Source organism: Myxocyprinus asiaticus, chromosome 42 (assembly GCF_019703515.2).
Source record: "Myxocyprinus asiaticus isolate MX2 ecotype Aquarium Trade chromosome 42, UBuf_Myxa_2, whole genome shotgun sequence".
Taxonomy (NCBI): Eukaryota; Metazoa; Chordata; class Actinopteri; order Cypriniformes; family Catostomidae; genus Myxocyprinus; species Myxocyprinus asiaticus.
In genome coordinates this window covers 25,621,675-25,635,329 of record NC_059385.1, presented here as the reverse complement: position 1 = coordinate 25,635,329, position 13,655 = coordinate 25,621,675, and the positions used below count along the sequence as shown (strand labels likewise).

At 37.5% G+C, this 13,655-nt stretch overlaps 1 protein-coding gene across 2 annotated transcripts; it reads left to right on the top strand.

The window, feature by feature from the left end:
• Positions 1-660: 660 nt before the first annotated feature.
• Positions 661-12,980, top strand: LOC127432380 (annexin A3-like). Of its 2 annotated transcripts, none has more exons than XM_051683371.1 (14): positions 661-737; positions 1,078-1,120; positions 1,282-1,329; positions 2,861-2,972; positions 3,125-3,219; positions 3,314-3,427; positions 3,596-3,686; positions 3,793-3,872; positions 3,978-4,034; positions 6,610-6,703; positions 6,947-7,042; positions 8,819-8,877; positions 9,038-9,160; positions 12,596-12,980. In XM_051683371.1, exons 2-14 carry the CDS (start codon positions 1,106-1,108, stop codon positions 12,659-12,661), a joined length of 1,050 nt encoding a protein of 349 aa, XP_051539331.1. In that variant the 5' UTR covers positions 661-737; positions 1,078-1,105; the 3' UTR covers positions 12,662-12,980. The 2 variants fall into 2 exon arrangements, with proteins under 2 accessions (XP_051539331.1, XP_051539333.1); XM_051683373.1 differs by having other exon boundaries at positions 662-737; positions 2,861-2,948.
• The last annotated feature ends 675 nt before the right edge of the window (positions 12,981-13,655 follow it).

Here is a 13,655-nt window from a genome sequence, read left to right as displayed (position 1 = left end):
AAGTTGCAAATGTTTTTGTGTTGTTTTCTGGTCTGATTTAGTCACAGTATTAAAAACACATCTATGATAAACCCGTTTGTATGTATGTAAGTGCTTCTTTTCATTCTTGAAGAAGGTTTTTGTGGCATCTCAAGGTACATGAATATTGGTCACAAACATGGCGGCGCGGTCATACAGGGACGTCACATGAAACAGGTCTTAATAGGATCAGTGCACATAATGGGAGTCATCAAGTGTCTTATGGCCCAAAATCTTGACTCACCACTACTTAAATGTGTAATTTGTGTTTCAACAGATATCCTGCAGATGAGGAAAAAAATGTTTTGTGGTGTGGGGAATTTAACAAAACACTATGTGCTGCAGTCACATGCAACTTCTGTCAACTGAAATACATTTTGATGGAGTTTATCACACACACTCAACATACAATATGTAATCATGTCTGGCATACATAGTTAAATCCAGAACTGACACTGGACACGTTTTATTAGCAAATAGCAGGTGAGATTGCATGACCAGAATGTTGTTCATTGACTGCCCATTACTTTCATAAGATATTGTACAGGACTTGTCCCTGTAAACCTGTAGCTAAAACGTTACATTAGTGTGTCTGGGCGAGAGTCCAAGCTCATGATCTCATTTTGATCTCATATCCTCTGAGTTTGTTTGGGCGTAGTCAAAGATAAATTTGTGAAAGGTGTGGCTTGTAGTGAGTGGACGGAGACGTTTTAGCAAAGGTAAAGTTGAAAGTTTTGTTGCAATATTTATTAAATCTCTTGATTATCTCATCATGGAGTTACCAAGATTGTCGTATTGATGTTTAGTGTGTTACGATGTGTGTTCTATAGTATTCTAAAGTAAATCAGACGCGACAGTCGCGTTTATGTGGTGTTTGGTGTTTAGCGGATCTTGTGATGCTGTCGTGAATCGCCAGTAAAGTTTCATGAAGAGGCTTTACGACATGCATCGGGATCAAATACTACATTTTGAACGTTTCAGAAATCCTCATTAGTACGTAAAGAATGCGCAGTGCTGTATATATTTAATATGACGAATATATCTCATATCGGTTTACAGGAACAGATCCCACCCACAAATATCAGGAATGTCTTCTGTATGGGTCAGTAGTGAATGGTACCCCCCTAGAATTCAACAAATTCTAGATAAAGTGACACTACTCTTTATTCCAGTATCCATATTTCATTTTCTTCTTCTGAAAGTATTATTTACTAAAGATAATAGTACATTCAGAAGATTGAATTCTTTCTGTATCATTTTCAGGATGATTTGGACCTTCTCTTGGAGTCCCCATCCTCCTTGACTGTAACTGTATGTATATCACTGTGGTTTCTAGAGGAGCTTTATTGTCCTTGAGTAACAACCAGTTAAAAGAATAGTTCACCTAAAAATGAAAAGTTTTTCATCATTCACCCTTCAGATGTCTATGACTTTCTTTCTCCTGCAGAACACAAATAAAGATATTTAGAAGTATATCTCAGCTCTGTAGGTCCATACAATGCAAGTGAATGGTGACTGAAACTCTTAAGCTCCAAAAAGCACATAAAGGCAGCATAAAAGTAATACATGTGACTCCAGTGGTTTAATCTATGTATTATGAAGCGATCCAATCGGTTTTGGGTGAGAACAGACCCAAATATAACTATTTTTCAGTGCACATCTTGCCATTGCAGTGTCTAGGCAGGATCATGATTTCAAGCTTGACGCTAGAGCAGAGTGTAATCGATAGGGGTGTAATGATTCACTCATCTCACGGTTCAGTTCGGTTCACGATACTGATCTCACGGTTCGGTTCACGATTCTTTAAACTAAGCATGAATCAAGAAAAGTTAAGATTGATTTTTTTATTTTATTATTAGTTTAAAGACATTTGCAAAACAGTACATTTCCTTTAAAATGTAGCTAAAAGTACTGTTCTCAAAAGTGATAAATGATCCATCAGAGATGAACTGAGACTAAAAATCTGCCTAAAACAGAGCAATGGTGACACCAAATGGAAATATTAGATAATCATTCTGCTTACTGAAAATAAAGAATTATGTTAGATACATATGCTGCTTACAAACTGTTACTGATTACATTCATTTAAAATATTTTACATTAAAATTGTAGATATGAATATTATTTTCAAAAATACATATTTAATGGAAGTGTATGCTTATACAGTTAAATAATAATAATTTACTGATGAAATCAAATCAGACATGACAATTGATATTAGTTTTATTCCCCCATAACATTATTATACATAAAATTCATTGTTATATACATTAGATTAATATAGCACTATCATTAAACCTCTGTAAACTTTAATTTTCTCTTGCGCAGTCAGAGCAGATCACTTTTGTGCTTCAGACGCATATTCGATCCCTCGTGCTGGAAAATCCGCTTTGCTGTTTCAGTTTTCACAGTTTCAGCCAAACTCATCGTGCAACACCTGTGGCTGCTAGTGTGCAATCATATTTTAGAGCTCCTTGTGTATTTTAGAGTTATACTTTGGTCTGTTCTCACCCAAAACTGATTGGATTGCTTCAGAAGACCTGGATTAAACCACTGGAGTTGTATGGATTACTTTTATGCTGCCTTTAAATTCTTTGTGGAGCTTCAAAGTTTTGGTCACCATTCACTTGCATTGAACAGACATACAGAGCTGAGATATTCTTCTAAAATCTTAGTTTGTGTTCTGCAGGAGAAAGAAAGTTATACACATATGGGATGGCATGAGGGTGAGTGAATGATGAGAGAAATTTCATTTTTAGGTGAACTTACCCTTTAATATTGTCCTTCTGAATTGAACATATTCATTTATGTTGAAATAATCTTGATCAATGTCTTATTTTAGTCAACAACACGTGGCACTATTAAAGAAAAGCCGGGCTTTAACCCAAGCGAGGATGCTGCTGCTTTAAGGAAAGCTATAGAGGGCATTGGTAAGACAAGAACTAACATGAGAGGTGTGGTTAGATTTCTTTAGAGACGTTACTGTGCACACATTCATCTGATGTGTTGAAATCCAGTTATTTTCTATTGGCTGGCTCTCAATATCCTTATGTCATAATGAGGCACTGTGTGTGCAAATGTATGTTTGCATTTGTGTATCCTTCAGGCACCACTGAAAAGACTCTTATTGACATTCTGACTCAAAGGAGCAATGCCCAGCGCCAGCTCATCTGTAAATCCTATCAAGAGGCTACAGGAAGGGTAAAACCACCATCTCTTGTACTGTGAATTTATCACATATCAGTACTACATTTACAAGTGACATTCAAAAACACCCTTATGTTTTTATTCTCAGACTTTGTGCAATGACTTGGAAGGTGACACCCGTGGAGATTTTGAAGATATTTTGGTGACCCTGATCACTCCTCCTGCTAATTTTGACTGCCAAGAATTTATACGGGCAATAAAAGTAAACAAACTTTCTTTTCCATATTTGCAAAAATATTGTAGGTTTTGAATATATTTTTGTTGCTTTGACTGCAACCCCTGCTGAGCTTGACTGCTAATAGTTTAGATAGGCAGTAAATGTCATGAAACAGACCAAGATAAAGCAATTTAAGTTGTCTTTGCAATGCAGGGAGCTGGCACCAATGAAAGCGTTTTAACTGAACTATTTGCATCACGCTCCAACCGTCAAATCAAGGCTCTGTCTGAAGCATATCTGGCAGGTTTGTATCTCATCAGATTTACTTTTAACTTATCTCACATCTATTTCACCAAAAAGCTTTAAAAAATTGTTTTTACAATAATAATCAATTGTAATCTATTTTTCAGACACTGGAAGATCGCTGATTTATGACCTTAAATCAGAGGTGTCGGGGGACTTTGAAAAGGCCTTGCTGGTCCTTGCAGAGGTTTATTCAAATAAATTTCTCCCTGTCCTGCATCATATTTAAATGAATTCAAATGAGTTATGCAGCCATCTTGCTTACACATTGTTTATCTCTCTTAACTTAAAGGGCAAGAGGGACGAGAGTACAAATGTGGATGTGGCAAAAGCTAAAGAGGATGCCAAGGTGAAGTAAACACTATTGAATTTTTTGGCAGACATTTACACTACCAGTCAAAAGTTTGGGCACACTTGACTGAATAAATGCTTGAAATTAGAAGACATATTGAAAATGTGTATATATTCGAATTTGTTTACCAAACTGAATTGGACCAAATAGTGAAGGAAAAGCAGCCAAGCATGCATGGGAACTCCTTCAGTACTGTTTAAAAGGTATTCGAGGCATGGCATAGGCTATGTGGCCGGTGAACAAGAGACCAACACAGTGGGTGGCGTCAAGCCTCAGAGAGGCATTTATTGAAAACAATAATAAACATAAAATGTCCAAAAATGGGGAAATTAGTGTCCAAGGGGGAAGGTGTCCAAAATAAAGGGGAATCTGGCATCCTCACAGTGAAAAGGGGCATCGTGTAGGATTGGGAGTGTCCAGAGGAGGATTCAGGACGTGGGCGGGGTCCGGCGGCTGCACGCGCTCCCCTCATTGTTCCGTGGCACGTGGGGCCGCGTTGCCTGTCAGGGCAAAGCGGCCCGGCATCTGCGCCATTGGACACGACGCATGCTTCAGTCCCCCCGGCGTCGCATTTAGGTTTAGGACTAAACTGCCAGTGTGAAAGCAGTTCGCTCCATGGGTCCGACACGCATCAAAGGGGGCTTTCACACTGGCAGTTTAGTCCGAAACAGAGCACGGTTCATATGAAAAGTTGGTAATGGGAAAGCTGTCATGCAGAGCAGGAAGCACACCATGGTAGCGAACCTGAGACTACCTGTAGGATGTGGTCAGAGTTCGTCTGCCCTGGAACTGTGGTGCGGTTCGCATGAGTGAGAAAGCAACCTGTATTCGGGTCCGCACTTGTTCAGGAAGTAAAATGACTTGCGCATGCGCTTTTGCCGATTTAAGCATGATGGCATCATCAGATGCACAAAAATAAACACACACACACATGCATTATGAGTAGCAGGGAATCGTTTTGGGGCACAGAAAAGGTGAGGTGCCTTTTATATATGTGAGTAAGTGAGCGTGCAACCAGCTGTGTCCTCAAAAAAGATTGTTTGTGAACATCAGATATAGTCTCCTTCCCCTGGACATGTACAACTGCTGAATTACAGCATGCGAAGCACAGAGGCGCAAGTGTTGTTCACTCTGGTGTGCATAATGACACAAAATTAAAAACAAACACACAAATTCAGCGACCTGCGTTGTGCTTTCCATCATGTGCACGTTTGTGATGACGCAAGTTGATGACAGAAAAGCACCGGGGTTCGACAGAATCATACATCAGTCTGAAACCAGACCAGTGCTGCAGGGGGCACAATCGTGCTTGGACCACAGCAAACGTGCCCAGTGTGAAAACCACCTAATTCGGCTGGAACCCTCCCTGCTCTAGATCTGTGAAGAAGCCAGTGTGTGCACACAAAGAGATTCGGCTTCCCGAAAAGAGGCGCTATACGTTTATTTGACAATGGTGACGAGGCTTATTAGTTATGCGCCTCTTCTCTCTCCTGCCCACTCCTGTCGTGAGCCTGGCTGAAGGACAGCCCTCAGAGGCGGGGCAACGGTGACGAGAGGGAGGGGTGGGTCGTTCTGCCACAGCTTTCAGAGAATCCTCCATTATTTATCCCCTTTTCTCCCAATTTGGAATGCCCAATTCCCACTACTTAGTAGGTCCTCGTGGTGGCGCGGTTACCGCAATCTGGGTGGTGGAGGACAAGTCTCAGTTGCCTCCGCTTCTGAGACCGTCAATCCGCGCATCTTATCACGTGGCTCACTGTGCATGACACCTCGGAGACTCCGCATGTGGAGGCTCATGCTACTCTCTGCGATCCACTTACAATTTACCACGCGCCCCATTGAGAGCGAGAACCACTAATCGCGACCACGAGGAGGTTACCCCATGTGACTCTTCCCTCCCTAGCAACCGGGACAATTTGGTTGCTTAGGAGACCTGGCTAGAGTCACTCAGCACACCCTGGATTCGAACTCGCGACTCCAGAGGTGGTAGTCAGCGTCAATACTCGCTGAGCTACCCAGACCCCATCTTTGATTTTTAATGGGAATGATTCCGAGGCTGTGAGGGATAGACTTACCATCTCTTCAATCGCATGAATGGTATAAAGCTGTATAAAGCTCCTAGATCACATCTGATTTTCCACAACTCATGTTGTCTGGAGTTCTTTGTATACTGAATGTTCTGGGACAGATATTTTGTCAATGTTTTGTCCGCGGAATGATCCAAAAACACTTTAAACTGCAGTACAGCCCACTGAAGAGACTGTAAGTTTATCCCTCACAGCCTCATTGTCATTCCCATTAAAAATCAAAGATGGCGCTAGCGTGAATAAGGTCTATGACTCAACTGAGTGTTGCCCCCTTGTGGACCCACTATTTACTGCAAATAATTCAAGGTGCATGCACACACTGCATGTTCATAATGCGTGCTGTAAAAAAAAACTGCGTCCTGTACGTTGACGCCTAGCGTTCACATCTTACTAAAGTATACTTTGAGCTTAAGGGAGGGCATTGCCCCCAGTTATCCCCCATTGCAACCATGAAGCTGATCTCAAGTGCTCTTGATACTTTACAGATCTTGTATGAGGCAGGAGAGAAGAAGTGGGGAACAGACGAGAGCAAGTTTATCGACATCCTCTGCCACAGGAGTGTTCCTCAGCTCAGACAAAGTACGACTTGATTAGGCAGCAAGTTTCCTGTACAGAATTACATTTTTGTGTGGACAAATGTGTTCAAACTGTTAACCAAATGTAAATGACTCATACATATGAGAACTATATGCGATACTGTAATTTGAGTTTTGGCTTCATTCACCGATGAGCAGTGAAATAATTTTTTGAAAGAAATGTCCTTGTTCCATTTCAGCAATTTGATTTGTAGTTTGAATTAGTTGTTCTTTCGTTGTGTCTTAGCTCTGGTTGAGTACAAGAGTGTGAGTGGAAAAACCCTGCAGGAGAGCATTGAGAAGGAAATGTCTGGAAGACTGGAGGATATTCTTGTGGCTATAGGTGATAATGAAGTTTTGCATTTTTTAGTTAACTGCTATTCTACTTGCTGATACTTTCAGATAGGGATTTGAACAAACCCCTAATTCTAAGTATTAAAACCATATAAAATCGTCATATTTGATAAATTATTTTCTACTTCATCAACATAATACTTTGCTGAAAAACCTGTTGTGTGCAATGTACTAGATGTCTATTGCATCCTGCTGAACGTTTCTGTGCTCTTCTGGAAGTAGAAGACCTTGTAATATTATTTCCACCTTTGTATTGCGATGCGCATGCCTTTTTGCTGTGAAATCCTTGCTGATTTTTATCAAGTTAAAGTAACAATAATGTTTACAGTATATTGTTACTGATATTTCAAGTTGAGTATTTGCTGAACTGAAGCAACTTGTGCTTGCTTAAAATTTCGTAAATTATTTTATGGAAGAATCATGTAGAACTGTTGCATCATATTTGATACAAGCATGCTTTTGAGGTCTATCTCTCAATCATAATTACATTCCATTCATGCCCACTACAATAAAAAACAAAAAACTCAGAGCTGTGAAAATACTGAAATATATTATTTTTATTAGATATATTTAAAGTGGGAACTGATAATATATTTTTCTTTGTGCAGCCTGCTTGTTATTATCAAGAACTCATTGTTTTACATTACAGGCTATTATGATGTAATTTTACTAGAACCTCTTGAAATGTTTAAATTTACATTTTTATTAAACATCAGTAGTGTTTGGGGCTTAAAAACATAATTGTTTTTTGAAAAAAGTATTTTTATATTTCATTCATAAAAAACATTGTATTTGATGTGCTGAATTGTAATGTCATGACATTTCTATATAGACCAAGGAAGTTCTTTTAGTAGACCCCAAGATGTACCACTGTGGCATCTATGTGCTAAGAGAAACTTAAAAAACAAAAGTCACAAAAATGAATTGCTGGGTGTCAGGAGGATAATAAATGACCTTTAAAGCCTCATGTATCAAATATGATTAAAAATAAATCACAAAATCACATCGCATTTATTAAGAAATTTCTGATTATTATTTCATAATAGTGATAGACCGATATATCAGCCTGCGATTAATCGGCTGATATTTGGCCATTTTGCGACTATTGGCATCGACTGATCGACCGTGTTCCCTTGGGTGATCAACAGAAGTGTTATCTTTCCCATCTGTCAATTCCAAAATCTACCAATAGATTTGTCAATGGATAGTCAACACTTTCTGTTTTAAAGTTTATGTAAATATTGCATAAAAGAAGGAAAATTTGTGTTCATCTGATTTCCTGTTGTTAAACTGTATTATGTTTATCAGCATTGATATCAGCCATCCTGCTTTCTAGATATGGGTATCAGCATCAGCCACTGAAAAACCCATATCGGTCAACCACTATTTCATATGTTAGGCTTTAGAGCGTTAAACTTTGGCAAGTAACTCATCCTGCACCGTTTGTGCTATGGACGTAAATGACACCCCAAATCACGTGGCTTGTTGAGGAGAAGTGTGCTATACATTACTAAGTGATTGTACTCTTGATTTTTGCTTGGCAGATGATAAAACTGACAGAAAAATCTCATAGACTTGAAGGAGGGTCCCAAGCCATATGTAGGGACCACAATATCATAGAGACTAGGGCTAGGCTCTTTTGATTTGTGACTGTAAATAACCACCCAGAACACTCTAGCATTGTGGTGGCAAGTTTTGGGCAAGCACCACTTACATTTAAGTAAGTAAGATCAAGTAAGATTTAACAAATGTTTCCCTCCTTTAGTTAAATGTGTGAAGAGTGTCCCAGCTTACCTTGCAGAGCGGCTGTATAAAAGCATGAAGGTTAGATCTTTCTTTTTTCTCTATCTCGCATTTTTTGGCACATTACTGTTGAATTATATAATAAGGCAAAGGCCCAAACTATAAAACATGATTCCATTTTACTATCAACACCAGCAAGCAGACATTTTTAGCAGAAATGCTGTATTATTATTTCTTTCAGGGTGCTGGTACTACTGAATCCACCCTAGCTAGAATCATAGTGAGCCGATCAGAGATTGACCTGCAGGACATCAAGGCCGAATATAAGAAGATGTTTGGCAGTTCTTTATACTCTGCCATTGAGGTAAGAAGCACTAAATGTGAACTTTGAACAACATCAAAATTATATAATTCTTTTAATGCTTTTAAAAATACTACTTAAAAATCATGTCCTGCTTTTATAAGTGTGTGATTATAACATGGTCCTGTCCCATCCTGCTGGCATGCTTCGCTTTAATGTTTTACCTGATTGACTCAATACAAATGCCTCTGTCTCCTAACTGGTTGCAGTCTGAGATAGGCAGTTACTATGGCCACTGTCTGAAGATGATTTGTGAATGACATCCTCAGTGGGAGGGATTGATGTATAGTCCCGCCCTACAGAAAGGGCCTTCTGTGGCCTACTTTTGGCTATTAATGCTGCCTTCACTTGTTTTTACAAATGGACCCTTTTCAGATTTCCACTATTAAGCTTCAACGATTTTCCAAAGAGAAAAATTATATAGATTACAACAGTCAGAAGAAAGAAATATGCCAAATTTACTGTCACTCCCTCAGCAGCTGTTTTAGACACCCCATTGCAGCAGTTTACTTTTTTCTTTTTTTTTTTTCTTTTTTATTAATGCTAGGGTATTATAACACAAAGAATAATTGTATAAATTTACATTAAATAATAGTGATGCTGTGAAATGAAAATTCTTGTCTGAAACTGAAAATACTGGACACACTGGGCCAAAAAGCAAAAATTATTATTTTAAATTAAAGTTTGTTTGGAATAATTAAACAAATTCTGAATGTTATATTAAAGGTAAATGATATGATATTATATTATACATTTTTAAGTGATAACACTTAGAAAACACACATTACTACCATAAAATCTAGGCTCTAACAACTTAAAAAAATAATACTAAATGTTTATTTGACATATATACATATATATATATACACACACACACACACACTGGCGGCCAAAAGTTTGGAATAATGTACAGATTTTGCTGTTTCGGAAGGAAATTGGTACTTTAATTCACCAAAGTGGAATTCAACTGATCACAAACTATAGTCAGGACATTACTGATGTAAAAAACAGCACCATCACTATTTGAAAAAAGTCATTTTTGATTAAATCTAGGCAGGCCCCTTTCCAGCAGCCATCACTCCAACACCTTATCCTTGAGATATGGAAGGCTAGATGTACAACTAAACAAGAATATAAGTACATCAGAGTCTCTAGTTTGAGAAATAGACGCCTCACATGTCCTCAGCTGACAGCTTCATTGAATTCTACCCGCTCAACACCAATTTCATGTACAACAGTAAAGAGAAGACTCAGGGGTGCAGGACTTATGGGAAGAATGGCAAGAAACAGACATTGGACAACAGATAATTGGAAAAGAGTGTTATGGATCTTAACCCCATTGAGCTTTTGTGGGATCAGCTAGACTGTAAGGTGCGTGAGAAGTGCCCGACAAGACAGCCACATCTATGACAAGTGCTACAGGAAGTGTGGGGTGAAATGTCACCTGAGTATCTGGACAAACTGACAGCTAGAATGCCAAGGATCTGCAAAGCTGTCATTGCTGCACGTGGAGGATTTTTTGATGAGAACTCTTTGAAGTAGTTTAAGAAGTTCTGAACCTTTTTTTCAAATTCTAGTAATTTTTCACGTTACTAATGTCCTGACTATACATTGTGATCAGTTGAATGCCACTTTGGTGAATAAAAGTACCAATTTCTTTCCATAAGAGCAAAATCTGTACATTATTCCAAACTTTTGTCTGCCAGTGTGTGTGTGTGTAAATATATATATATATATATATATATATATATATATATATATATATACTGTATATATACCGATCAGCCACAACATTAAAACCACCTGCCTAATATTACGTAGGTCCCCCTCGCCAAAACAGCGCCAACCCGCATCTCAGAAAAGCATTCTGAGATCATATTCTTCTCCCCAAAATTATACAGAGTGGTTATCTGAGTTAACATAGACTTTGTCAGTTTGAACCAGTCTGGCCATTCTCCGTTGACCTCTCTTATCAACAAGGCATTTCCATCCACAGAACTGCCGCTCACTGGATGTTTTTTGTTTTTGGCACCATTCAGAGTAAATTCTAGAGACTGTTGTGCGTGAAAATCCCAGGAGATCAGCAGTTACAGAAATACTCAAACCAGCACATCTGGCACCAAAAATCATGCCACGGTCCAAATCACTAAGATCTCATTTTTCCCCCGTTCTGATGTTTGATGTGAACATTAAAAAAGCTCCTGACCCATATCTGCATGATTTTATGTACTACAATGCATTACAAATGATTGGTTGATCGCATGGATGATTGTAAATATTGCACAACCCTGTACAACTCTTTTATGCCATTTTTGGTCGAAATTTCTGTGCATCCCTATTGAATAATGTAAAAATTTGCCAGATTTACACTGCAAAATTAAGAAGAAAATGCGTCATCACAGTCTCTGGAAAGGCTCCATTGAGTACACATGGATGCACCATAATGTCGTAATTAACAGTGGGAAAAGGTCAATTCAAGAATCATGGTGGAAGCAATTTGTTTTAATTGTGAATTTTTATAACTTACAATGGAGCTAAAGGCACTTGGCATAAATGTTTTTTTCTGATGTCAAATTGTATCAAGATTAAAATAATACATTTCTTTTTATTAAAAAGGTGTTGGAGCAACATAATTTGTGTTAAAAGAGATAATAACAGAAGGTTGTTTTGATTAAAATTCTTTTTTTTTTTTTAAGTGGTGAAGTGGCCTTTTACCCCAAACTTGGGTAAAAAATAGTGCACCATTTCCTATTCATTTCAATCGCATTTGGCATTTCATAACATCTCAAGTATTCTACAAACAAATAAAAAATGCAAATATACTGTGTGTATGTATGTTTGTGTATATATATATATATATATATATATATATATATATATATATATATATATATATTATACATAATGTATCAATCACACACCTAATGCACATCATTTGCTTTTCATTTTATTGCTATAAAAGAAAAAAAGCTTTGTTGAGAAGTGAAAAAAAGTGAAAGAATTATGAAATTGTCCAACAAGTCCCAGGAGGACAGAATGCAGCATATGTCTGATGTATCTTGTAAAGGTCCAGAAATCAGATTTTTTTAAATAGATCAGTTACAGCATGAAAACATCCAAAGCCATGTTGCTCTCTGTTTCACTGATGTTCAGTGTTGTTCACTGTTAACCTACGAACTGCTAAACCTTAAGACCTTAAGAGAATGCACGACCTTCCTTTGTGCTCAGAAATGAGTAAAACGCCTGATAATTATATTTAAGTAGAAGCCTCAAAATGCGATTTTCATCCGTAATGGTTTACTGACATGTTCTAAGTGTTTAGCAGGCACAATATGTCACCAGTTTTACACCTGGACACACATTGGGTAAAGCAAAAAGTCAAGTAACTTTCATGCAAGAAGTTACAGTAATCATATTCTCTTCATTTCTTTTTTGTAGTCTGAAACAGCAGGGGACTTTCGTCAGACCCTGCTGAAGATCCTTGGTGAAGATGACAAAGCCTGAGCCAATCTAATACTATCTGACTGTAATGTAAAATGTTTTCTCTCAAACAGTATGATGTGAAGGCCACACGTCAATGAATGTCTAAATATAACTTTAATAGACTTACAATGCATCAGAAGAGCTTTATGAAGTTGTTAGTTGTTTTTGTTTTTTTGTAAACTAACATAAATACATGCATATTATAGATCACTTATATAGTAATTGGGTGTAATGAACTTTGCAATACCAAAACCTACATTTTGTTGGTACGTACACTGCAAATGTATCTTTTGAGATTAATGACTGATGGTGACTGAAGAATAAAGACTTTTCTAAACTCTTTCAGTGTGCAGGTATGTCTGTAATCCAGTAGGTGGCAGTCAATTACATCTTAATGGTAACATTTGTAATGCTTGCAAATGTTACATTATGATTTATGATGTAAATGTGTATAAGAAAATATGAAAATGTATTCCAAATACTTTTTCCTCTGTCGTACTTTACTGCTTAAAAAATCTGGGATTTGGTAAAAAGAGAGTCTTCAAAGGTACCACTCCCTAGTATTAAGCATTTCTTCAGTTTTGCTTTTGACTAAAGTAGAAGACATCCTAAGCCTTCTTTAAAGGTATGATGTTAGGTTATGTGTGCTTGGATCATAATTAAAAGTGTCAAGAAATGGAAAATTTCCAAAAGTGTCCCACTTTGCCCATATTCACCCAGGTATATCAAAAACTAAAATTAATTTGTGACCATTTATATTTTTATTTTATTTAGTTTTGGAATTATGAACAAGTATTTTAGTTTCAGTTTTTTCTAATAATTTCAGTTTTTAGTTTTATTTTAGTTAACAAACATTTTTTAATGTATTTTTAGTTTCAGTTTTCATTAACTATAATAACACTGGTCTGATTAGTAGGTAAAAGTTATTTCCACGTTCTGGTGGTTGGGAGCAGAGGTATTCAAGCCATAAGATACTTTTTGTAAAATGAGTTAAAAAGTAATGGAGATCTATTGA

Excerpts from the sequence above, each read along its gene's own strand:
- LOC127432380 (XM_051683371.1), top strand. Across the intron at positions 6,704-6,946 it reads TGTTCCTCAGCTCAGACAAA|CTCTGGTTGAGTACAAGAGT; the intron begins GTACGACTTGAT and ends GTTGTGTCTTAG. Across the intron at positions 8,878-9,037 it reads GGCTGTATAAAAGCATGAAG|GGTGCTGGTACTACTGAATC; the intron begins GTTAGATCTTTC and ends TATTTCTTTCAG.